This window comes from Labeo rohita, chromosome 8 (genome assembly GCF_022985175.1).
Source record: "Labeo rohita strain BAU-BD-2019 chromosome 8, IGBB_LRoh.1.0, whole genome shotgun sequence".
Taxonomy (NCBI): Eukaryota; Metazoa; Chordata; class Actinopteri; order Cypriniformes; family Cyprinidae; genus Labeo; species Labeo rohita.
Window position 1 is genome coordinate 15,771,985 of NC_066876.1, and position 24,329 is coordinate 15,796,313.

At 35.9% G+C, this 24,329-nt stretch overlaps 2 protein-coding genes across 3 annotated transcripts in view; one reads left to right on the forward strand and one right to left on the reverse strand.

Annotated features, from left to right (window-relative positions):
- On the forward strand, positions 1–20,818 carry snrnp200 (small nuclear ribonucleoprotein 200 (U5)). Its single transcript, XM_051117109.1, has 45 exons — positions 1–311; positions 660–823; positions 928–1,099; positions 2,700–2,892; positions 2,974–3,029; positions 3,121–3,216; positions 3,465–3,617; positions 3,704–3,803; positions 3,938–4,074; positions 4,183–4,260; positions 4,353–4,526; positions 5,568–5,705; positions 5,860–6,015; positions 6,172–6,342; positions 6,428–6,621; positions 6,713–6,836; positions 6,942–7,091; positions 7,649–7,759; positions 7,851–7,982; positions 8,074–8,262; positions 8,939–9,136; positions 9,336–9,488; positions 9,573–9,653; positions 9,737–9,820; positions 9,931–10,037; positions 10,131–10,249; positions 10,352–10,506; positions 11,617–11,806; positions 11,926–12,096; positions 12,183–12,343; positions 12,440–12,667; positions 12,771–12,962; positions 13,522–13,700; positions 13,817–13,968; positions 14,445–14,553; positions 14,641–14,749; positions 14,840–15,029; positions 15,490–15,654; positions 15,848–15,969; positions 16,074–16,217; positions 17,418–17,594; positions 17,689–17,849; positions 18,854–18,935; positions 20,331–20,423; positions 20,538–20,818. The coding sequence occupies exons 1-45, from the start codon at positions 267–269 to the stop codon at positions 20,685–20,687; spliced, it is 6,405 nt and encodes a 2,134-aa protein (XP_050973066.1). The 5' UTR covers positions 1–266; the 3' UTR covers positions 20,688–20,818.
- The window catches only part of odf2b (outer dense fiber of sperm tails 2b), a 10,693-nt gene continuing 7,162 nt past the window's right edge, over positions 20,799–24,329 (reverse strand). For both annotated transcript variants that reach the window (XM_051117112.1, XM_051117110.1), the window contains exons 13-19: positions 23,702–23,837; positions 23,505–23,615; positions 23,157–23,420; positions 22,962–23,062; positions 21,360–21,522; positions 21,159–21,284; positions 20,799–21,083 (exon numbers count right to left, since the gene is read on the reverse strand). In XM_051117112.1, coding sequence (XP_050973069.1) covers positions 20,919–21,083; positions 21,159–21,284; positions 21,360–21,522; positions 22,962–23,062; positions 23,157–23,420; positions 23,505–23,615; positions 23,702–23,837 — 1,066 coding nt within the window. In that variant the 3' untranslated portion in view covers positions 20,799–20,918. The remainder of the gene's footprint in view (positions 21,084–21,158; positions 21,285–21,359; positions 21,523–22,961; positions 23,063–23,156; positions 23,421–23,504; positions 23,616–23,701; positions 23,838–24,329) is intronic.

Sequence of the window (24,329 nt, forward strand, 5' to 3'; positions counted from 1 at the left end):
CGGAAATAACACCAAACTGCGTTTTGAAACCGTCGTGCGTGTTTCGGACGTATGGTGGAGTTTCGAAGATAAAGAAAAGAGTGGACTTTTCAAAGTGTGTTTTTATTGTGGTGTGCACGTAATTCGTGCACACTAAGCTAGTTTTAGCATAACTAGTGACATACATGAGTGCTGTGTAGTTTATTTTGCCGTCTGTCTCCGCTAGCACCGGCTGTGCTGGTCGATAAAGAAGATTTTCATTTTGAGCGCATTTACAGTAATAAATCATGGCGGATGTTACTGCACGTAGTTTGCAGTATGAATACAAAGCGGTAAGAGTCTTATAAGATCTATAATACTCTTTTTTTTTAACGAGTTTGATGTGTTTTGATGCTAAATCTTATTTAGCGCGCTGGCGTGTTTTGGTGTGCGCATGTTTGAACACACTGGCTGTGTTTTGAAAAAAACCTACCGAGCTGCCTACCAAAATAGCGTTTTAGGTACACAAAGTAGTAGTAAATGTTTAATTTATTCTTGAATTAAATAGCATTTTGTCAAAATATAAGCGCATGAAGCGTGATCGAGCTTGTGATGTTTACAAATGCAGTCTAGGTAGGCAGCCTACTAGGATTGAAACACAGCTGTTGAACCGATTGTAAGTGTTTGTGTTTTCTCCGTAGAACTCCAACTTGGTGTTGCAAGCGGACAGATCTCTGATCGACCGCACCCGCAGAGATGAGCCCACCGGAGAGGTGCTGTCTCTGGTTGGGAAACTGGAGGGGACAAAGATGGGAGACCGGAGTCAGAGAACCAAACCTCAGATGCTGGAGGAGAGGCGAGCAAAGTGAGTCTGATCAGAAAAGCATATTGTTTACTTGCGTTCATTCATTCATTCATGTGTAATGGTCTTTGAATCATTGAAACAATTTGTTTCATTGTATGATGCAGGAGAAGAAAGAGAGATGAAGACCGACACGACATAAACAAGATGAAGGGGTTCACACTGCTGTCTGAGGGAATTGATGAGATGGTGGGCATTGTGTACAAGCCTAAGACCAAAGAGACCAGAGAAACATATGAAATCCTTCTCAGCTTCATTCAGGCAGCCCTCGGAGATCAGGTCAGAACACTGCCCATGTTTGCATGTAATGTGAATATAATTTTTAACTGTAACTACTGTGGGATTTACTAGGGATGCACCATTTTCATGTGATAACCAATAAATGACTGATATACACTACCACTCAAAAGTTTTGAACAGTAAGATTTTTTTTTAAATGTTTTTTTAAAGTCTCTCCTGCTCACTAAGCCTGCATTTATTGATACAAATTAAAAAACAGGAAAATGTTGAAATATTTTTGCTATTTAAAATAAATGTTTTCTGTTTGAATATACTTTAAAATTTCATTTATTCCTGTGATTTCAAAGCTGAATTTTTAGCATCATTACTCCAGTCACATGATCCTTCAGAAATCAATCTAATATTCTGATTTGCTGCTCAAAAAACATTTATTGTTTTGAGTAGATTTTTTTTTTTTTCAGGTTTCTTTGATGAATAAAAAGTTCAGAAGAACAGTATTTATCAGAAATAGAAATCATTTTAACATTATAAATCTGTTTATCATCAGTTAAGGCATTTTAGTTAAATAAAAGTATTAATTAAAAATGTATATATACTGACTCCAAGCTTTTGAATGTTACAAAAGTTTTTTTTATTTCAGATAAATGCTGATCTTTGGATCTTTCTATTTCTTTAAAGAATCCTAAAAAATTACTCAGCTATTTTAAATATTGATAATAATAACAATATAAATGTGTCTTGAACAGCAATGATTTCTGAAAGATCATGTGACACTGAAAACTGGAGTAATGATGCTGAAAATTTAGCTTTAATCACAGGAATTACATTTTAAAATATATTCAAATAGTAGCTATTTTAAATAGTAAAAATATTTCAAATTGTTATTATTTTTGCTGTAAGTAGTGTAAAATTCTATAGTGTTTTGAGTAGGAATAAGCATAAAAATAAATTAAAATGTTACACCAAAAAAACTAGAAGTTTCATTACAACAACTTATTATAATGTACAGTATGAAAAACAGATGTTCTCTTAGAGAGATTACTACATTTTGCTAGATTATATTCAACTGTTTTACTAAATTATAATGTTATTTAAATTGTTGTTCAAAAGTTTGGAATAAGACGTTTGTTGTTCAAAAGTTGTTGTTGTTCGAAAGTTGTTGTTTGGAATTACTACTTTTATTTCAAAAATGGCACATTAATTATCAGAAGTAACAAGAAAAATATTTGTTAATAAGATTTGTTTCAAATAAATGTTGTTCTTTTGAACTTTTTATTCTTCAAACAACCTTTATTTTTGATCAAATAAATGAGCATTGATGAGCATAAGAGACTTATTTTAAAAACATTAAAAAACTTATTGACCCCAAACTAACCCTAACTGTATTTTTTTTATGATTTTCATTAAACTGGGTGTAAACACAGCCATTGAGAGTAATGTTTTCACTAGTTTCATTGTTTCAACATGTTATGGCTTTTTGAATCCACAAAACATTGTCTTTGTTAGTTCGCTAATAAAGAACAATTCATTGTCTGATAAATGTGGAGTGATGTTTATATGTAGGCATGGATGCAAACAGTGGATTACATTAGGTTAACATATCACATCATAAATTGCTGTTCTCTTTCTCTTCTTTAAGCCAAGGGATATCCTGTGTGGAGCTGCAGATGAGGTGTTGGCTGTGCTGAAGAATGACAAGATGAGAGACAAAGAGAGAAGAAGGGAGGTGGAGCAGTTGCTGGGGCCTGCTGATGACACACGCTACCACGTCTTGGTCAACCTGGGCAAGAAGATCTCTGACTATGGTGGAGACAAAGAGCTCCAGAATATGGGTAAATAATCTAGCTCGATCTGAATCCAAACTCTTCTCAACATGATGTTCAAAAAGGTCACACATCTCTTCTCATTTGCAGATGACAACATTGATGAAACCTATGGAGTCAATGTGCAGTTTGAGTCTGATGAAGAGGTGAGCTAATACATGCTGGTTGTTTGTGGTCTGATTGTATTTTTATTTTTAGCTCTTGAGATGACACCAGCATGTATTTGTTTATGCGTAGGAGGGTGATGAGGACCAGTACGGAGAAGTGCGGGATGAAGGCTCTGATGACAGCGAAGGAGAGGAGGCAGATGAGAGCAGCACCCTGACTGCTAACGTGAGTCACATGTCCAATGTGTTTCTGCACATCTTGATATAGAGCAGGAGTCTAAGACCTATTGTAAAATGTACAACATGAAACTGAAGTCATTGAGTTTGTTTTATAACAAATGAAGTGCAATAGGGACACATCAGCTTACATAAGTCTTCAGATTTGTCTTCAATAAAGGGTGGATTTGGAGCTGAAATGCTTAAGAATCACTAACAGTGTCAAAAGTCCAGCCTAATATGTTCTTTTCTCTTTAGCTGGGAAACACAGGTGATGTAATGATGACCAAAAAGAAGGATCTTCACCCCCGAGACATTGACGCCTTCTGGCTTCAGCGACAGCTCAGCCGCTTCTACAATGATGCCATCGTGTCTCAGAAGAAAGCAGATGAGGTCTTAGAGATCCTTAAGGTAGGAAATGTTAAAATCCTTGGAGACAGAGAGACTTGTGTGTTTCTGTTTTCCTCTGTGGCTGATTCATTCCTCCCTTTGGTTAGACTGCCAGTGACGACAGAGAGTGTGAGAACCAGTTGGTGCTGCTTTTGGGCTTCAACACGTTTGACTTCATCAAGGTCCTCCGCCAGCACAGACGAATGAGTAAGTAGATCATAATAATCAGGATTGTGCTGGATTAAATAGACTACGATTTCTGAGAATATGGTTCCAATATGATTTAGGTTAAACAGTTTTTAAAAAGCACTGTTTTATGTTGCTTTTTTTGTCATATCCAGTCCTGTACTGCACCATGTTGGCCAGTGCCCAAAGTGAGGCTGAAAAGGAAAAGATCATGAATAAAATGGAAGCTGATCAGGATCTTTCCAAAGTTCTTTACCAGCTGCAAGAGACTGAAAAAGAGGATATCATCAGGGTCAGAACTTCCCCTCCTTATTTAGTTGGTTTAGACGATTGTTTGAGATTTTAGCTGTTTAAAGAAGGATAGCCATTTGTAAGCTTCTGATCTTGTGTTTTCTTGCAGGAGGAGCGATCTCGTCGGGAGAGAGTGAGAAAGTCTCGTGTGGATGATCTGGAGTCTATGGACATTGATCATGGAGAGGTATCTACTACTTCAAGCTCCTTTTAATTTGACGCCCCAGTGTTCATGTGCTGATCTGAGATTTATATTTTTCCTGTGTTCTTTGTCTCTAGACGGTGACCTCGAGGCAAGTGCTAGATCTGGAGGATCTGGCCTTCTCTCAGGGCAGTCACTTCATGGCCAACAAGCGTTGTCAGCTGCCTGACGGATCCTTCCGCAAACAGAGGAAGGGTTATGAGGAGGTCCATGTGCCTGCTCTCAAACCCAAACCCTTTGGTGATGAAGAGGTATTTGCCTCTATTTGCCTGTTTTGTGAGACATATTCTTCAAGTGCTGATAAATTGTTCTGAGGGGGATATCTGGTTGTTTGGTTATTATATCAAATAACCAATATATACCACTCATATAAATCAGTGTATTGTTATTGTCACATGATCCTTCAAAAATCATTTTAATATGCTAATTTGCTGTTCAAGACATCAATTTTTATTATTATTGTTATTAGCAATATTTAAAACAGTTGAGAACATTTTTAGGATTATTCAGTGAATAGAAATATCAGCATTTTTCTGAAATAAAAAGCTTTTAAAATGAGTAATTATACAGTATACCATTCAAAAGACTGGAGTCAGTATGTTTTTTGAGCAGCAAATCAGAATGTTAAAATGATTTCTGAAGGATCATGTGACTGAAGTAATGATGCTAAAAAATTATAAAAAGCCTTGAAATCACAGGAATAAATTACAAAATAAAATATATTCATAAACAAAGTAATAAAATAATTTTTAAACAGTAAAAATATTTTAACATTTTACTGTTTTTGCTGTACTTTGGATTAAATAAATGCAGACTTGGTGGGCAGAAGACACTTCTAAAAAAAAAAAAAAAAAAAAAAAAAAAGAAATTAAAAATCTTACTGTTTAAAAACTTTTGACTGGTAGTGTAATTTATTCCTGTAATGCAAAGCTGAATTTTCAGCATCATAACTCCAGTTTTTAGTGTCACATGATCCTTCAGAAATCATTCTAATATGCTGATTTGCTGCTCAAGAAACATTTTTTATCAATGTTAAAACAGTTGTACTTCTTAATCTTGCTGTGGGAATGGAATGGAGAACAGCATTTATTGGAATATATTTGAATATAATGTCACTTTTGATCAATTTAATGCATACTTGCTGAATAAGTGTTTCTTTCATAATCTTTTTCTTCACTTATCCCAAACTTTTGAACAGTAGTGTAAATAGCAATGTGTTATGAATTACTGGTTGATCGTCTCTGTAATTTCACTAGTGTCTCACTAGGATTCCCTTATTTTCTCTCTCTCAGACATTGGTGGCTATTGAGAAGCTGCCCAAATATGCCCAAGCTGGATTCGAAGGATTCAAAACCTTGAATCGTATACAAAGTAAACTCTTCAAAACCACAATGGAGACAGATGAGAACCTGCTGGTTTGCGCTCCAACGGTTAGTCCACCAATATTGGTGCAACCATCCAGTCACTGGCCTAAAATAAACATCTCCATTAAAAACATAACCTGACAACTATGATGCAGTGTAGACCTTAACTTTTAAGATTTTTACCCTAAAGATGTTTTTCATCTTTCTCTTTGACTTTTAGGGTGCTGGCAAAACGAATGTTGCTCTCATGGCAATGCTCAGAGAGATCGGAAAGCACATTAACATGGATGGCACCATCAATGTTGATGATTTTAAAATCATCTACATCGCTCCCATGCGCTCATTGGTACAGGAGATGGTGGGCAGCTTTGGCAAGGTAAGACTACATTATGCTTTTCCTCATCATTTCCTGTAATTTGGTGTCTTTTAAATGAGTAGCTATAAATAGAACTACATTTAACATTTACAAACTTATGCTTGAAAATCGTGAACGTATTGAACATCCCTAAAAAATCTGTTGCTCTGTCTACAGCGCTTGGCTAGTTATGGCATCACTGTTTCTGAGTTGACTGGAGACCATCAGCTGTGTAAGGAGGAAATAAACGCCACCCAAATTATTGTGTGCACCCCAGAGAAATGGGACATCATCACCCGGAAAGGAGGAGAACGCACATATACGCAGCTTGTGCGCCTTATCATCATTGTGAGTAATTTAGTAGACTCAGATTCCATTTTTTTTACGTTTTTTTTCTTTCAAGTTTTCCAAGTTAACATGTTCTGTCATACAGGATGAAATCCACTTGCTGCATGATGACCGTGGCCCTGTCCTGGAGTCCCTGATTGCTCGAACCATCCGCAATGTGGAGCTGACACAGGAAGACGTGAGGCTCATCGGCCTCAGTGCCACACTGCCCAACTATGAGGATGTGGCGACCTGCCTTCGTGTGGATCCATCCAAGGGGCTCTTCTATTTCGATAACAGGTGAGAAATGGACTGCTGCAGATGTATGTGAATAACATTGAACAGGTTTTTGTTAATAAAATATGTATGTTGGATGTTTTTCTTTTATTAGTTTCCGCCCTGTGCCTCTGGAACAAACCTATGTAGGAATTACAGAGAAGAAGGCTATCAAACGTTTCCAGATTATGAATGAGATTGTTTATGAGAAGATCATGGAACATGCTGGAAAGAATCAGGTAAAGCTGAACACAATAACCAGACTATTTTTTGTAATCAAACTTATTCTATCATTTGCTCAGTCATGCTTCCGTTTCCTGATCATTTGTTTATATTTTTCATAGGTGTTGGTGTTTGTGCACTCAAGAAAGGAGACCGGAAAGACGGCACGTGCGATCAGGGACATGTGTTTGGAGAAGGACACACTGGGGTTGTTCCTGAGAGAGGGTTCGGCCTCCACTGAGGTCCTGAGGACTGAAGCCGAGCAGTGCAAGGTCAGCTCACAACTACTGCAAAAGTGCTGTACATCAGATACAACCTTAAACTGATATATCTGAACAGATCATTCCACAAAGAAATATGCATATTATTTGTTTAAACATGTGAACCATAAAACCAGTCAATAATAGCCAATAATACATTGTATGGGTCAAAATTATCGATTTTTCTTTTATGCCAAAAACATTAGGATGTTAAGTAAAGATCATGTTCCATGAAGTTATTTTGTAAATTTCCTACTGTAATTATATCAAAACTTAATTTTTGATTAGTAATATGCATTGCTATGCATTGCTATTACTTCATTTGGACAACTTTGAAGGCAGTTTTCTCAGTATTTTGACTGTTTATTATTTTTTTTTTTTCAGTCAGATTCCAGATTTTCAAATAGTTGTATCTCAGCCAAATATTGTCCTATCCTAACAAAACCTTATTCAGCTTTCATATGATGTATAAATCTCAATTTTAAAAAATTGGCCCTTATGACTAGTTTTGTGGTCCAGGGTCACATTTTGGCTTATTGTACACTGATTTTGACCATTTCACTTGACAGAACCTCGAGCTGAAGGATCTGTTGCCGTATGGTTTTGCTATTCACCATGCTGGAATGACCAGAGTGGACAGAACACTGGTAGAGGATCTGTTTGCTGACCGTCACATTCAGGTTAGTTTGCAACTGAGCAATGTCAAGATTATTTTTGATTATTTCTTACATTTAAACAGAGAGCATTGAACTATGAATGTGTGTTTTGTAGGTATTGGTGTCTACGGCCACTCTGGCCTGGGGTGTGAACTTACCAGCACACACGGTCATCATTAAAGGCACACAGGTGTACAGCCCAGAGAAAGGCAGATGGACAGAGTTGGGAGCCCTGGATATCCTACAGGTCAGTAGTATTTCCCCACATACTTTGTATTGGGATTAATTAAATGGACCATGGATAATGACTCGACTCCCACTCAACCTTTGTGATGCAGATGCTGGGACGTGCCGGCAGGCCGCAGTATGACTCTAAGGGAGAGGGTATTCTGATCACTTCCCATGGAGAGTTGCAGTATTACCTGTCCCTGCTCAATCAGCAGCTGCCCATCGAGAGCCAGATGGTGTCCAAACTACCTGACATGCTCAATGCAGAGGTAGTGTTGGGCAATGTGCAGAATGCCAAGGTGAGGTTTAAATGTACTTGCGAAAGTTAATTAGTCAGACCTTTATTTTTCTTTTTAAGCTTTGATATTTTTATTGGTGAACCATTATGACCTTTTGCAAGTTCAGGTTAATTTAATTTTTAAATGTTGTCATTTACTCACCTTCATGTTGTTCCAAACCTGTTGAAGTTTCATGCTTAAGTTAAACGCAGACGATATTTTGAAGAATGAAACCGTTGTTGCTCCGTACTGACAGTAGGGAAAGAAATACTATTGGAAGTCAATGGGGACCATCATCTGTTTGATTACCAGCATTCTTCAAAATATCTACTTTTATGCTCAACAAATGTTACAATTTTTTTTTATTTTTTGAATCATTTTATATATATATACATATACATATACATATACATATACATATATATATATATATATATATATATATATATATATATATATATATATATATATATATGTATGTATTTGTATTTGTATTTATATTTATATTCACAAATATACAGTTTTACACATAATTTCCAAAACTGAACACTTAGCTATTCTATTGTCATTTAAGCATTACATTGGAAATATATAGTATTGCACATGATTATTATTATTATTATTATTATTATTATTATTATTATTATTATTATTATTATCTTTTTTTTTTTTTTTTTTTTTTAAATACTGTTTTCAGGATGCTGTAAATTGGCTGGGTTACACATACCTTTATGTGCGGATGTTGCGGAATCCCACTCTGTATGGCGTCTCCCATGATGACCGCAGCAGTGACCCCCTGCTGGAGCGACGGAGAATGGACCTGGTGCACACAGCGGCCACCATCCTGGAGAAGAACAACTTGGCCAAATACGACAAGAGATCTGGCAGCTTTCAGGTACACACAGTTTGTTATATTAACCCACTTCTTTAAGTAGCTCTAGGCATTTCCAGATTATTTATATGCACAATCAATTTTCAGCTTGAAATACCCAACCCAGTGTAATGGATTTTAGCACGGCTGCCTGAGCGCATCGATTAACTTAAATGACAGCAACAGATGTGGTTTAAATGATGTTTAATTTGTTCTGTTGTAGGTGACAGACCTGGGCCGCATCGCCAGTCATTTCTACATCACCCACGAGTCCATAATGACTTACAACCAGCTGCTGAAGCCTACACTGAGTGAGATTGAGCTCTTCAGGGTGTTCTCGCTCTCGTCTGAGTTTAGAAACATCACCGTCAGAGAGGTACGTGCTTTATCTAAAGCAGCTGAAACATTTGAACAAGCCTCTACCAACAGCATCCAGTCAACATTGTGTTCTGATTGACAGGAAGAAAAACTTGAGCTTCAGAAACTGCTTGAGAGAGTCCCTATTCCAGTGAAGGAAAGCATTGAAGAGCCCAGTGCAAAGGTAAGTGCATTATAGAATGTCAAAAACAAATATGTAGTCTTATGCTTGTCTCTCCTAAATTGAATGTTATGTCTGTTTCTCAGATTAATGTGCTGCTGCAGGCATATATTTCTCAGCTTAAACTGGAGGGCTTTGCTCTCATGGCTGACATGGTCTATGTGACACAGGTTAGTGACATTGTCCTATAGACCTAAATGAACAACCATCAATTAAATCTCTTAAAAATCATAGAATATGCGTAGATTTTGTGTATTAATGTTCTGTTTGATTTTTACAGAGCGCTGGCAGGTTGATGAGGGCCATCTTTGAGATTGTCCTGAGCAGAGGCTGGGCCCAACTTACCGACAAGACTTTGAACCTTTGCAAGATGATCGACAAAAGGATGTAAGCTGTCATGATGCTGCTGTTTTTGCCACTTGTACAATGCGTTGTTTATTATCCAATGTGATGGTCATGCGGTTGGCTTTTTCCTTCAAGGTGGCAGTCGATGTCTCCCTTGCGTCAGTTCCGTAAGCTTCCAGAGGAGGTCATCAAAAAGATTGAGAAGAAGAACTTTCCCTTCGAGCGCCTCTATGATCTGAACCACAATGAAATTGGTAAATAGTGGATTTTAATAGTGTTAATTGTCTTTATGTGCCAGTTTCTCTGAAAGTGCCGTTTTATATAATTGTCTCATAGTCTGAGTTTAACTCTTTCAGGTGAGTTGATCCGCATGCCAAAGATGGGAAAGACCATTCATAAGTATGTCCATCAGTTCCCAAAGCTGGACCTGGCAGTTCATCTGCAGCCCATCACACGCTCCACTTTGAAAGTGGAGCTTACCATCACACCAGATTTCCAGTGGGACGACAAGGTCAGTCTTAAAAAAAAGTTCATTAAATGACTAAAAATGATAATGAGTTTTATTATTGCAAAAATAATTAATTACATATAAATTAATATACATTTTTAACATTTTACGTATGTATACACTGCCGTTCAAATGTTTGGGAACAGTTTGACTAAGACTAATGTTTTTTTTTTTTTTTTAAAGAAGACTTTTATCCTCAATGATGCATTTATTTGATTTAAAAATACTGAAAAAAATGTAATATTGTGAAATGTTATTACAATATAAAATAATGTTTTTATTTTATTTTTTTTATTTTATTATACTTTCAAATATAATTTATACCTGTGAGGCAAAGTTTTTTTTTTTTTTTTTTTTTTTTTTAATCAGCCATTACTCCAGTCTTAAGTGTCACATGATCCTCCAGAAATCATCCTAATATGCTGATTTATTATTAGAATTATCTATGTTGGCAACAGTTGTGCTGCCAAATATTTTGGAACCTGTGATACTTTTTTCAGCATTCTTTGAACAAAAAGTTAAAAAGAACAGCATTTATTCAAAATAGAAATCTTTTCTAAGTCTTTGCTATCACTTTTTAGCAATTTAACCTTTTGAACAGCAGTGTATATTGTTTGAAAAGATTTCTGTTTTAAATAAATGCTGTTCTTTTAAAATTTTTATTTATCAAAGAATCCTGAAAAAAAATATTACAGGTTTTAAAAGATATTAAGCAGCACAACTGTTTCCAACATTGATAATAAATCAGCATATTAGAAAGATTTCTGAAGGATCATGTGACACTGAATATTGGAGTAATGATGCTGAAATTATTGCTTTGATCACAGGAATAAATTAGTTCTTAATGTATATTAAAATAGAAAAACTTTATTTTACATCGTAATAATATTTCACTTTTTTTTTCTTTTACTGTATTTTTTATCAAATAAACGCAGCCTTGATAAGTATAAGAAACTTATTTAAAAAACATTAAAAATCGTACTGATCCCAAACTTTTGAATGGCAGTGTATTACATACAACAAACCTTACACACAAAGCTGTATATATATAGCTTTTTTTCCCGTTTAAGAAAATTGACATTGAGCTAGCAACTAAATGTCTGCTTCTTTCAGATACACGGCTCATCTGAGGCCTTCTGGATCTTAGTTGAGGATGTGGACAGTGAGGTGGTCCTTCATCATGAGTACTTCCTCCTGAAGGCCAAGTACGCTCAGGATGAGCATCTTGTGACTTTCTTTGTGCCTGTGTTTGAGCCGCTGCCACCACAGTACTTCATTCGCATAGCTTCAGACCGTTGGCTGTGTAAGTTTACAACTTAATGCTGCAGGATGTATTACTAAACCGTATTCAATATTTAAAAGCATAATGAAGCACTAGAGGTATTAAAGAAGTCTGAAGATGTTTTTTCTGTCTTTTTCAAGCATGTGAGACGCAGTTGCCAGTTTCATTCCGTCACCTGATTCTGCCTGAGAAATATCCTCCCCCAACTGAGCTACTGGACCTGCAGCCATTGCCCGTGTCCGCTCTGAGAAATGCAGCTTTCGAGAGCCTCTACCAGAATTTTCCCTTTTTCAACCCAATCCAGACCCAAGGTACCTGCATTTATAGACCATCAACAACACACTATATATTTGTTTGAGATCTTCCTTTTAAATGAAACAATTCTTGTTTTCCACAGTGTTCAATGCAGTGTACAACAGCGATGATAACGTCTTTGTTGGTGCCCCCACGGGCAGTGGAAAGACCATATGTGCCGAATTTGCCATTCTTAGGATGCTCCTGCACAACTCAGAGGGCCGCTGTGTCTACATCACACCCATGGAGGCTCTGGCCGAACAGGTATATGTCCATAAATATTTGCTTTCTGTTTCTGTAAAATGTAAGAAATTCTGTGAAATAAGTAGTTAAATGTCATGATTTTTTTTGTGTGTGCAGGTCTTTGTTGACTGGCACCAGAAGTTCCAGGAGACCTTGAATAAGAAGGTTGTCCTGCTCACCGGTGAGACAAGCACTGACCTCAAGCTGCTGGGTAAAGGCGACATCATCGTCAGCACCCCAGACAAGTGGGACATCCTGTCCCGCCGCTGGAAACAGAGGAAGAACGTCCAGAACGTCAGTCTCTTCATTGTAGACGAGATTCATCTCATTGGAGGAGACAATGGAGTAAGTGTTTGTTTATTCTGGTTTCTAAACAACATGAATGAGCTGATGAGTCCTCAGAGATTATTGTTTTGGTTTGTTTCTAATTCATGTGCATCTCCTGTAGCCTGTGTTGGAGGTGATTTGCTCCAGGATGAGGTACATCTCTTCTCAGATTGAGCGGCCCATCCGTATCGTGGCCCTCAGCTCCTCTCTGTCCAATGCTAAAGACGTGGCCCACTGGCTTGGCTGTAGCACTACGGCCACCTTCAACTTCCACCCCAATGTCAGACCAGTTCCTCTTGAACTTCACATCCAGGTTGGTCTGAAGCTCTGTGTAACTTAAAGGGATAGTTCACCCAAAAATGAAAATTCTGTCATTAATTACTCACCCTCTTGTTGTTCTAAATCTGTAAAACCTTCGTTCATCTTCGGAACAGGAATTAAGATATTTTTGATGAAATCCGAGAACTTTCTGACCCTAAATAGATGGAACTGACCTGTTCAAGGCCCAGAAAGGTAATAAGGACATTGTTAAAATAGCCCATGTGACACAGTGGTTCAACCGTAATGTTATGTAGGCTTGAGAATACTGAACCTATTTTAGTGATGTCCTTAGTACTTTTCTGGGCCTTGAATGTAGTAGTTGCGTTGCTGTCTATACAGGGTCACAAGTGTCTCGGATTTCATCAAAAATATCTTAATTGTGTTTTGAAGATGAATGAAGGTCTTACAAGTTTGGAACAACATTAGGGTGAGTAATTACAGCAGTTAAATTTGTTTTGGCGAACTATCCCTGTAATTTCATGTTTAGGCACAATCCCGACCCCGTTACATTTAATTTTGTTTAATCCTCACTGTTTTTTCCCTCTCCTCAGGGCTTCAACGTGAGTCACACACAGACTCGTCTTCTGTCCATGGCTAAACCAGTGTATCACGCCATAATGAAACATTCCCCATCCAAGCCAGTGCTGGTGTTCGTACCGTCAAGACGCCAGACTCGTCTCACCGCTATTGATATCCTCACTTTCTGTGCTGCAGACGTAGTCCCACAAAGGTGCTGGGAGAACATCTGCATCACATCTCTACACTAATATAGACTCTTATTTAATCAGCTTTTCTCCTGAGTGATATCAGGTGCCTAACCTCTATCCTTATTTTTTATCCCTGCAGGTTCCTGCACTCAACTGAGAAAGACTTGGCTCCATTCATGGAGAATCTTTCTGATGGTACACTGAAGGAGACCCTCTCTAATGGGGTGGGGTACCTTCATGAGGGCCTTTCACCTACAGAGCGCAGGATTGTGGAGCATCTTTTTACTTCTGGTAAGACAAATGAAACTGAATGTTTTGTAAAATTAGTATAGCTTGTTTGAAAACCATACAGAGTAATTTCATTATTAAAATGAATATATAGGTTTCATAAATTTTGGCTGTTTTTAAGCAGTCATAAGTTACATGTCCAAAGGAATTTAAATCAGTAGTTCATACTGGTAATTTTGAGTTATGTTCTTAATTTTATATAACGACATGGAATATTTATTGAAATAAAATTTCTTATGGTCATTGATAAATATCTAAATTTGAAATGCTTGCTTATTCTCTCATTAATGAAGTTAATAATTACATAAAATATGGTTTTATGTGAAAAAACAAGGTATGACTGTTTCTAAGCTTACATTCCACCAGGTTCAAACAGACCCAGAAATGCAAATATCATATGTAGTTTTTGAATTATGAGGTTAAATTAACTTTTGATTAAGGTGTGTTTGCGCTTAAAAGTCTTATTTCTCTCATCCCAGGTGCCATTCAGGTGATGGTGGCATCTCGCTCTCTTTGCTGGGGCACCAACATTTCTGCCCACCTGGTGATTGTCATGGACACTCAGTACTACAATGGGAAAATCCATGCGTAAGTATTTTCTCATCTTTAGTGGATCTCATCACCAGTATTTACACTATGTATGTGTATTGCTCATTAATGTCTTTCTCTAATTAGATACGTGGACTACCCAATCTATGATGTGCTCCAGATGGTAGGAAAGGCTAACCGTCCTCTCCAGGATGACGAGGGTCGCTGTGTCATCATGTGTCAAGGATCCAAAAAGGTAAAGTTCACACTAATCCACACATTTTCTTGACTTAAGATCACAATTGTTGGTTCCCTCTTAATAATTTTGAACATTCTTGTTCTTTAGGACTTCTTCAAGAAGTTCCTCTATGAGCCTCTGCCTGTGGAGTCTCACTTGGACCACTGTCTTCACGACCATTTCAATGCTGAGATCGTCACCAAGACTGTGGAGAACAAACAGGACGCTGTGGACTACCTGACATGGACGTTTCTGTATCGCCGCATGACCCAGAACCCCAACTACTACAACCTGCAGGGTGAGGAACCACAAGCCCTCAAATGCCCACTGTTTTGACTTGACATTGAAAATCTAGACTTTATACAAAATGTACAATTTGTGACTTAAGGAATGCATGTGAAAATAGTCAAGCATCTTCAACAGTAGCTGCGCTTCCATTATGGATTTGCACAAAACTTTTGTGATACTTTCGCCTGGTGACTTGTAAATGAGAAAAAAACTGTTACCATTGCAGTTTTGCAAAATATTCCTTTTTTTTTTTTAATTGCCTGAAAAACCACCTCATGCAAGCGTACAAACTTTTTTGTGATATATGGGAGTTTTTGCAAAATTGCCATGTTGCCATCAGGTATAATTTCAATTCGCAATTTCACTTTGTGCAATTTGAAGGGTAATGGAAACAGCTACTGTAATTAAAGTGTTTTTGTTTTGTTTTGTTTTTTTAAACACATCAGAGGCTAAAATCTCTTGTTTTACAGGTATGTCTCATCGTCACCTGTCAGATCATCTGTCTGAGTTGGTAGAAAACACCTTACAAGATCTGGAGCAGTCCAAGTGTATCAGTATCGAGGATGAGATGGATGTGGCACCTCTGAATCTGGGCATGATCGCAGCCTATTACTACATAAACTACACCACCATTGGTGAGGACTCTGTCTGTTTAACACACATTAAAGTTGTGATAAAACGAATAACAGCAGATCTCTATTATTAAAAAAAGTTCTATCCTTCAGTAAATCTCCATGTAATACCAACCAACGCAATCACTAAGCGTCAGATGTGCTTCTTTGTCTCACCACATCTGATGCAACTCTTATGTGTTTGTCCTGTCTCCAGAGCTGTTCAGTATGTCTCTGAATGCCAAGACAAAGGTCCGTGGCCTCATCGAGATCATCTCTAATGCTGCGGAGTATAAAAACATTCCCATCAGGCACCATGAAGACACCCTGCTGCGGCAGGTAAGCAAAAACGCACTTTCCTTTACTGACTAGTGTAATATGAACTCTTTGAGCAAACAGACTGTATCGTAGCTCACTGTTTACCACTTTTTGACTTTTTTCAGCTGGCTCAGAAAGTTCCTCACAAACTGAACAACCCCAAGTTCAACGACCCGCATGTAAAGACCAACCTGCTGCTCCAGGCTCATCTGTCCCGCATGCAGCTGAGCGCTGAGCTCCAGTCAGATACTGAAGAGATCCTCAGCAAGGTGAGGGGAATCACTTTGAGCATAAAGTGAACCTCTTTTGCAACTCTACAAAAAGGGTTTTTAGTGACCCCAGCGCATCCAAATTTAATTTCATAATTAAATGCATAATTTATTTATTTATTTATTTATTTTATGGATTTATATATTTTTTTTAATGTTTGTGTTTTAGGTTTTAAGTTAATTAGTTTTTTTTTTTTTTTCATTCACTACCTGTCAAAAGTTTGGTATAATTAAGATTTTTTATTTTTTTTATTTAATTGAAAGAAGTCTCATGCTTAACAAGGCAGCATTTATTTGATACAAAATACAGTAAAACAGTAATATTGTGAACTATTATTACAATTTAAAATAGCTTTTCTATTAGATTTATTTCATGTAATTTATTGCTGTGATAGCAAAAAGAGAAAAGGTTATATTTTATCTCACAAAACTTTTCTCAGAATTGCATGATACAAACTTACAAGACTTTTTTTTTCTCAGAATTGAGAGATAAACTCGCAGTTGCAAGTTATAAAGTCAGAATTGCGTGATATAAACTCACAATTCAGACTTTTTCTTGCAAAAGTGAATTTGTATCTCGCAATAAATTTTTATTTTTTTTTTTTTTTCTCATAATTGTGAGATATGAACTGGCAATTGTGAGTTATGAAGTCCAATTTTGATGGAGGGAAAAATGCTGATATGTTCTCAGAATTGCGAGTTTATATCTCAATTCTAACTTAACTCGCAGTTGCGTGTAATAAAGTCAGATTTGTGGGATATGAACTTGCAGTTCGGAGAAAAAAGTCACAATTGCAAGACATAAACTTTCTCATAATTGCAAGTTTGCATCATGCAATTCTGAGAAAAAAAGGCAACTGTGAGAATAAAAAGTCAGAATTGTGAGATAAGATGCAATAAACTTTTTTTTTTTTTTTTTTTTTTGCCGGAAATGGGCTTCAGTAGATTAGTGCTCAGGAAATATTGTTTTTACTGTATTTTTGATCAAATAAATGAATCCTCTGTGAGCAGACTCAAGAGATTCTTCCATTAAAAACATTTTAAAAACAAATGATTACATAACAGAATTCAAATTGGGCATACATGCTCATTTTGCATTAGCATGTTTTTTTTTTTAAGTGTTTAATGTTTTAAATAATGTTTCCTAAGTCGTCGTCTTCTAAGTCTTTTCCTAAATTCTTCTCTTCCCCGTGTTTTCAGGCTGTGCGGCTGATCCAGGCGTGTGTGGATGTGCTCTCCAGTAATGGTTGGTTGAGTCCAGCACTGGCTGCTATGGAGCTGGCTCAGATGGTCACACAAGCCATGTGGTCCAAAGACTCATACCTCAAACAACTACCGCACTTCACTTCAGAACACATCAAGCGCTGTACAGACAAGGTGAAAACTGGGCCTGAGTGGGTTGGGGATCATCTAAACACTGAATATCGTCTTTAGGTCATCTGTCTTAACTCTGTTCCGTTGACTTGTATAGGGTGTGGAGAGCATCTTCGACATCATGGAGATGGAGGATGAAGACCGCACTGGTCTTCTGCAGCTTACAGATGTACAAATGGCGGACGTGGCGCGCTTCTGCAACCGCTATCCAAACATTGAGCTGTCATACGAAGTGGCTGAAAAAGACAACATCAAGAGGTATGAACTGAACTCAGAATGCAAAAAGCTACCTTCTGTGGGTGTGCATTAGGGCTGTCACAATTCCTTGATTAAATTTGGGTACTTGATTTTAATAAATGTTCAGTTGTTTTGTCTGTGTTGAGTAACTGGCAAAATACGGAGAATCTGTGAAACGCTTTATTAGACTCTTTTTCAAGGCTGCATGATATATTAATCCCATTAAAAAATAATAAAGCATAACGCTATTCGGAATTCACAAATGCTGCGATTCAATTTAATATATATGATGCAGATTTAACATATGCACTTAAATTATGCATATCCGTGTAGGTTACGTCTTAGAGCGCCTGTGTTCACAATAAATGCTGCTCCACACAAACTGTTATCATTTACATGTGTAGAGCATCTCAAACTCCATCTCTGCATATTGCTATGAGTTTGGGTTTATTATAACGTACATCTCGAAATGCAACGTGTGGCATTTCATCAGATTTGTAAGGTAAATAATTTATAAACCTACGCAAACACAGGACAATGAGATACATAATATGGTAATTGTTCATCGCAATTTTAAAATAAATGCTCAAACATTTGAATTAAATGTTTAGCCAATATTAAACAAGGATTAGATTGTACAGGAAAGAGTAAAAACAATCGTCAGGCCGTTGGCGCCCTTTGCAGGCATTTGTTATAATGCATAATGTACATTAGTTCTGTTTTTTATAATACATTGTATGTTAACAGGTTCATTTAATAAAACCATATGATTACTTGCTTTTGATACTTTATTTGAACTAATTATTATTGCCTTTTGCTATTATATATGTATTTTAATTAATTGTAAAGGATTTCTTAGTTCTGTTTTTATTCAGTTACCCAATTAATCATTAGAACAATTGACCGATTACTTTGATTAATCATCAGAATAATCTGCCAATTACTCAATTACCAGAATAATCCTTAGTGACAGCCCTAGTGTCTATTAATCACTTTGCTGATTATATTAATTGATCTTCTCACAGTGGGAATCCAGTGGTCGTCCAAGTGCAGCTGGAGCGAGAAGAGGAAGTTACAGGTCCTGTCATTGCTCCTCTGTTCCCTCAGGTGAGTTTCTATTGACAAACCCTATTTACAATGACAGTCAAAAGTTTTGGGGCGGTATAATTTGAAAATAAAGTCTCAGTCTTACTGAGGTTGCATTTATGATAAAAAAAAAAAAAATACAATAAAAAAAAATCAATATCATGCAAGGCTTACAATAAGGAGTGCCCGCGTCCAGTGTGAAAGACACTTGGAACAGTTGCTGAATTTGTCACTGTCAATCATTTGCACGTGTCAAGTCTTGTTAATTTAATTTTCAAGCGATCACTGAGAGATATGTCTCTAATGGACAAATAACCTACAAAAGTATTTAGCTTAAGATTAATTAAGCTAATTAATTAATCTTAAAATAATTAGCTAATTAAGATTAACTTTGTAGCTTTAGCAATAAATGATCTGTATTTAACATATATACAGTGGAGTGCAGATGCACCAATCGATAGGACGTATTTCAGCCAATCTGTTCTGGGCTTGCACACAAACTGCATGCAGTTATTTTTCAAAATGTCATATGTGCAGAAATGTTTTAGGAACTCTTTAAACATCTGTTGCGCTGAAACGCAAAGAGGAAAAAATACTGTAGCAGGCAGAGCAAGATCACGATTCACAGTGCGCAAAATATTGGAAATATTATCCTAAATACTGAAACAGAGATTTATATAAATATATCTTTGAAGGCAACTGGCTGTTTTAAGAAAAGGTTACTTGGCGATTTCTTTTCATTTGCCTCTGTATAATGCATTTAAACTAGCATTCATAAGCACCGCGTTGTCAATTTTTCAGCGCACAAATAATATTTGAACTTTATATTTGTTAGGCTAGTAGGTTTTTCTGTAATATCGAATTTAACTGGTATGAAAAATTTTGGTGTTGTGCAAGTTTATTAAAACAAAAGATAACACGAGTCAAAAACAACGATAACAGCAACTATTTATTTTTTTGGTGGCAGGGCCAGTGAAAATTGACCGGGCAAGTAAAAATTTAAAACCACTGGCCCAATGGGGCCAGTAGAAAAAATCCTTAGCGTTGAGCCCTGTCATGAAATGTTTCTGTAACTTGTGTTATTTGCTTAAATGTTTTTTTTTAAAAGTAATGTCTGAATTTCAGAAGCCAGTACTGAGGTCTTCAGGGTCTCATGATCCTTCAGAAATCAATTTAATATGTTGATTTGTAGCTCAAGACACATTTCTAATTATTAATGTACAACAATTGTGCTGCTTAATATTTTTGTGGAACCAATAACTCATTTTTTTTCAAGATTCTTTGATGAAAGTTCAAAAAACAGCATGTGAAATGAAGACCTCAAACTTACAAGAAGATCAACCGTTTTAAACTAATGTTGAGTTTATTTTATAGAAAAGCAGCATTGCTTAATGACATCTTGTTTGTTTTGAGCAGAAACGTGAAGAAGGCTGGTGGGTTGTTATTGGAGACCCCAAATCAAACAGTCTCATTTCAATTAAGAGACTGACTCTTCAACAGAAGGCCAAGGTTAGTCCTGCTTTTATATCCAAGGCAGAAGTGCCTTATTCCTGTAATTGTAGTGTTATAAAAGAAAGTCTAATGAGAACTGTTAGTGACATGGGGTCTGTTTTCTTTCCTCAGGTGAAACTTGACTTCGTGGCACCTATTGTTGGTGTGCACAACTACACACTGTACTTCATGAGCGATGCCTACATGGGCTGTGACCAGGAATACAAATTCAGCATGGACGTTAAGGAAGCAGACAGTGAGGGAGAAAGCGACAGCGATTAATCTTAGATTAGTCGTAGCGGACGGTTGTACTGTCATGTTAAAGCAGTTTGTGTTTTTTTTTTTTATATATTTTTGAGGAATATTGTGACTTTAATTCATTGTGATTTAAAATAAAGAACATGTACATTGGAGATTTTGTTTTGCTTTTTTATTAAAAGATCTTTAGAAGAAATCATTAAGGTATATTAAAAGTGTAATTAAATAAAGAAATGGCTCATTCATGGTTAGTGTTTAGATATGGGGATTCAGTGAGCTTGTTAAAGCAGAGTCTCCAAACACATTGGTGTATGACGCCTTAAGGTAGTGGACGTAGTTCTGCAGGCTGCGGTTGGCGCTGTTCACTTGCTCCAACTGATTTTTCATATCTTGAAGTTTGCACTGAAATCGCTTCTCCGTCTGAAAAATGAAACCAAAACAACTGTAATGTGGAGCTTTAGTATTGAGCAATGGAAAGTTTCAGAGAATACTTGCATCCTCTTTGCTGCGGCGTAGCTGAGCCAGCTCATTTTTAGCCAGGCTTAGCTGACTCTCCAAATCCAGCATTTTTGACTGAGCTGATCGCTCTTTCGACAGCACCCGTTCCAGGCTCTGGCCCACCTGTGTGAACAAAGACTCAACTTGAAAAGCATGTAAACATCAACCTCACACAGGTTGTGGACTGTGGACTGTGACCTGTCTTTGCGCCTCGTCCCTGGCCTGCTCCAGCTGTCTGTAGAGGGAGTCACACTCTCGGCTCCTCTCGTCCAGACGCAGCTGCGTGTTGTGGATGGTCTCTTCACGCTTAGCCACAACCTGAAGCAGATCTCTGTTCTGAGTGGCCACGTCCTCAATCTTCCTGTGGGAACCAAGAGGAGCGAATGGTACAGAATTGTGACAAGGCTGAAATATTGTTAGGAAATTTAAGTAGAAAAGTATTTAGCTTCAGATGTCTGTGTCAATTGGGTGTTTACGTTAAATGACCGAATAAATTATTATTTGTGGGCGTTTCCTGTTTAAAAGGAAAGTGATATATCAAATTTAAATTGATAATAAATATATACAATTAAAAATGTGATGATTTCTACCCAGTGGCAGGAGAGCAAAATATAATATCAATATATTTTGGTGTATTCAAAGAAAATGTAAACATAAATTATAATTTTGATTTCTTTTAAAATATATAATATATAATTCATTATATTACAGCAAGAGTTAGTGTACATTTATGGTATATATTTAATAGAGGAGAATCAGATTAAATTATGAATAATGCATTTGATTTCATAAGGTCTTTTAAATATTATATTATTAGAGAAGAAACAAATTTAAACAACTTTTTTTTTTTTTTTAAATATGAAATACATTAACTACAACAAAAGTTAGTATCATGATTTTTTTTTGCCATATATTTAATAGAAGAGAATGGAATTAAAATATGAATTATTAATGTGATTTCATGAGGTCTTTTAAATATATTATATTATATTATATTATATCAGGAGATAATGCCATCAATATATTTTGGTTAATTGTATTAAAAAAATGTAATAGAAAATTTTAATAACTGATTTTTTTTTTTTTTTTCTTAAAAAAAAAATTACATTGTTATATTATATTATAACAGGAGATAATGCCATCAGTATATTTTGGTTTATTTTATAAAAGAAGAAAATTTAAATAGAAACTTCATAATTTTAATTTTTATTAGATTTAAAAAATATATATATTATATTATATTTAGATTTCATGAGGTCTTTTAAAAAATATACTATATTATGTTATGTTATATTTTGATTTCATGACGTTTTATATTATATTATATTATTATTTCATGAGGTCTTTTAAAAAAATATATTATATTGTTAAACTGCATTATGTTATAATAAATTTTGATTTCATGAGGTTTTTACAAAATCTATTCTATTATATTTAGATTTTATATTTTAAAAATATTCTATTCTATTATATTATCAGAAGAGAACAGCATCAATATGTTTTGGTTATTTTTTGATTAAAAAAAAAGGATATTTAAATAAAAACTTTCCATAATTTTGATTTCATCTGGTCTTTTTAAAAAATATATTATATTATGATTCCATGATGTCTTTTAAAAATATATTATATTATATTATATTATATGATATTATATTATATTATATTTCAGGAGATAACAGCATCAATATATTTTGGTTGATTTTTTTATAAAAAAAGAAAATTTAAACAGAAACCTTTCATAATTTTGATTTCATCTGGTCTTTTAAAACATACACTATATTACAGCAGTGTGCAGCAGACCTTTCAATGCTTTCCATGGAGCGTTTCAGCTGCATATTTTCTTCAAGTAGAAATAAATTCTTCTCCTGGAGATTCTCTATTTTACAACTCTGCTGCTCCATCTACATACAAACAAGAAAATGTGTCATTAAAAATTAAAAACCCATCTGATTTCACTGTAATATCTACATTGTAAATGTATACATGCATGATCACCTTGTTTCTGAGCTCAGACAGGGTGCTATTCTGCTCTGTACTTCTTCTGTCCTGGATGTGCTTGTTCTCTCTGGCCTCCCTGAGCTCGTCCTCCAAGCGCTTCAGAGCTTCACGCAACATTTCCATTTCTTTCATCCGAGCCTGGAGCTGTTTGCGGCCTTGTTCCACCTCTCTTTCCATCTCTTCACGGTCGCTCTGTGCCTCTTTCTCCATCATCTCCAGCCTCAAGGAGTATTCCTCAGACTCCAAACGTGTCTTTTGCAACTGCAAGAATTACGAAGGGTTAATGTACTAGGACTTAGTGAAGATGGATTGTAATGAGCTGTGAGGATGGTATGTTAAAAGCACCTGACTCTTGTAACCCTCCACCAGACCCTCAAAGTCTCTGAGAGAAATCTTCAGCTGCTGCACATCCGACTGAGATAAAGACAGCCTGTCCTCTGCGGCTGACAGAGTACTCTAAAAGAGTATGCAAGATAAAGCATGAAAATCAGAGCTTAAATGGTTGGATGAATAAGAAAAGTCGATTCCAGTAGATTTATTGCCTTGAGTCTCTGGTTTTCCAGTTTGGTAGCCGTGTTTTCGGAGGTGAGGGAGTGCAGACGGCTGAGAAGCCCCTCTCTCTCTATGCAGGATTTCTCCTCACAACTGCGCAGCTGTTCACTCAACTCAGTAAGACGACTGTAAAGAGAAAAGTCTACAATCACCATCCGTTATGAGCTCCACTAAATACGACAACTAAGCAAATATCAGAAAACGTAAAAAACCCCCACAAAATAAACAACAACACAGCTCTCAATATTTCATATGGAGTATATATAAATATTTATAATATTAAAATATTATAATAAATAATAATATACAATATTATTATCAAATATTACTATATTCTGAATAAAGAAGAGTTTTATTCCCCTTAATTCCTATTACAATATTGCAAACAAATAAATACATTTAAAAAAAAATTAACATTCATAAGAAAAAAACACTCAATATTTTATATTGAGTATATATTCCCCAAAAACATGTAAAAATATTATAAAATATACTTATAAATATTTATAAATAATAAAAAATAAACATTGAAAATAAGAAAACAAAAACACTCAATATTTTGTACTGAGTATTTATATATATATATATATATATATATATATATATAGATGTATAGAT

Coding starts and splice junctions, on each gene's coding strand:
- snrnp200 (XM_051117109.1), top strand. CDS start 267: ATGGCGGATGTTACTGCACGTAGTTTGCAGTATGAATACAAAGCG. Junction 12,668..12,770: donor TCATTGGAGGAGACAATGGA/GTAAGTGTTTGT, acceptor CATCTCCTGTAG/CCTGTGTTGGAGGTGATTTG. Junction 17,850..18,853: donor GAAAAAGACAACATCAAGAG/GTATGAACTGAA, acceptor ATCTTCTCACAG/TGGGAATCCAGTGGTCGTCC.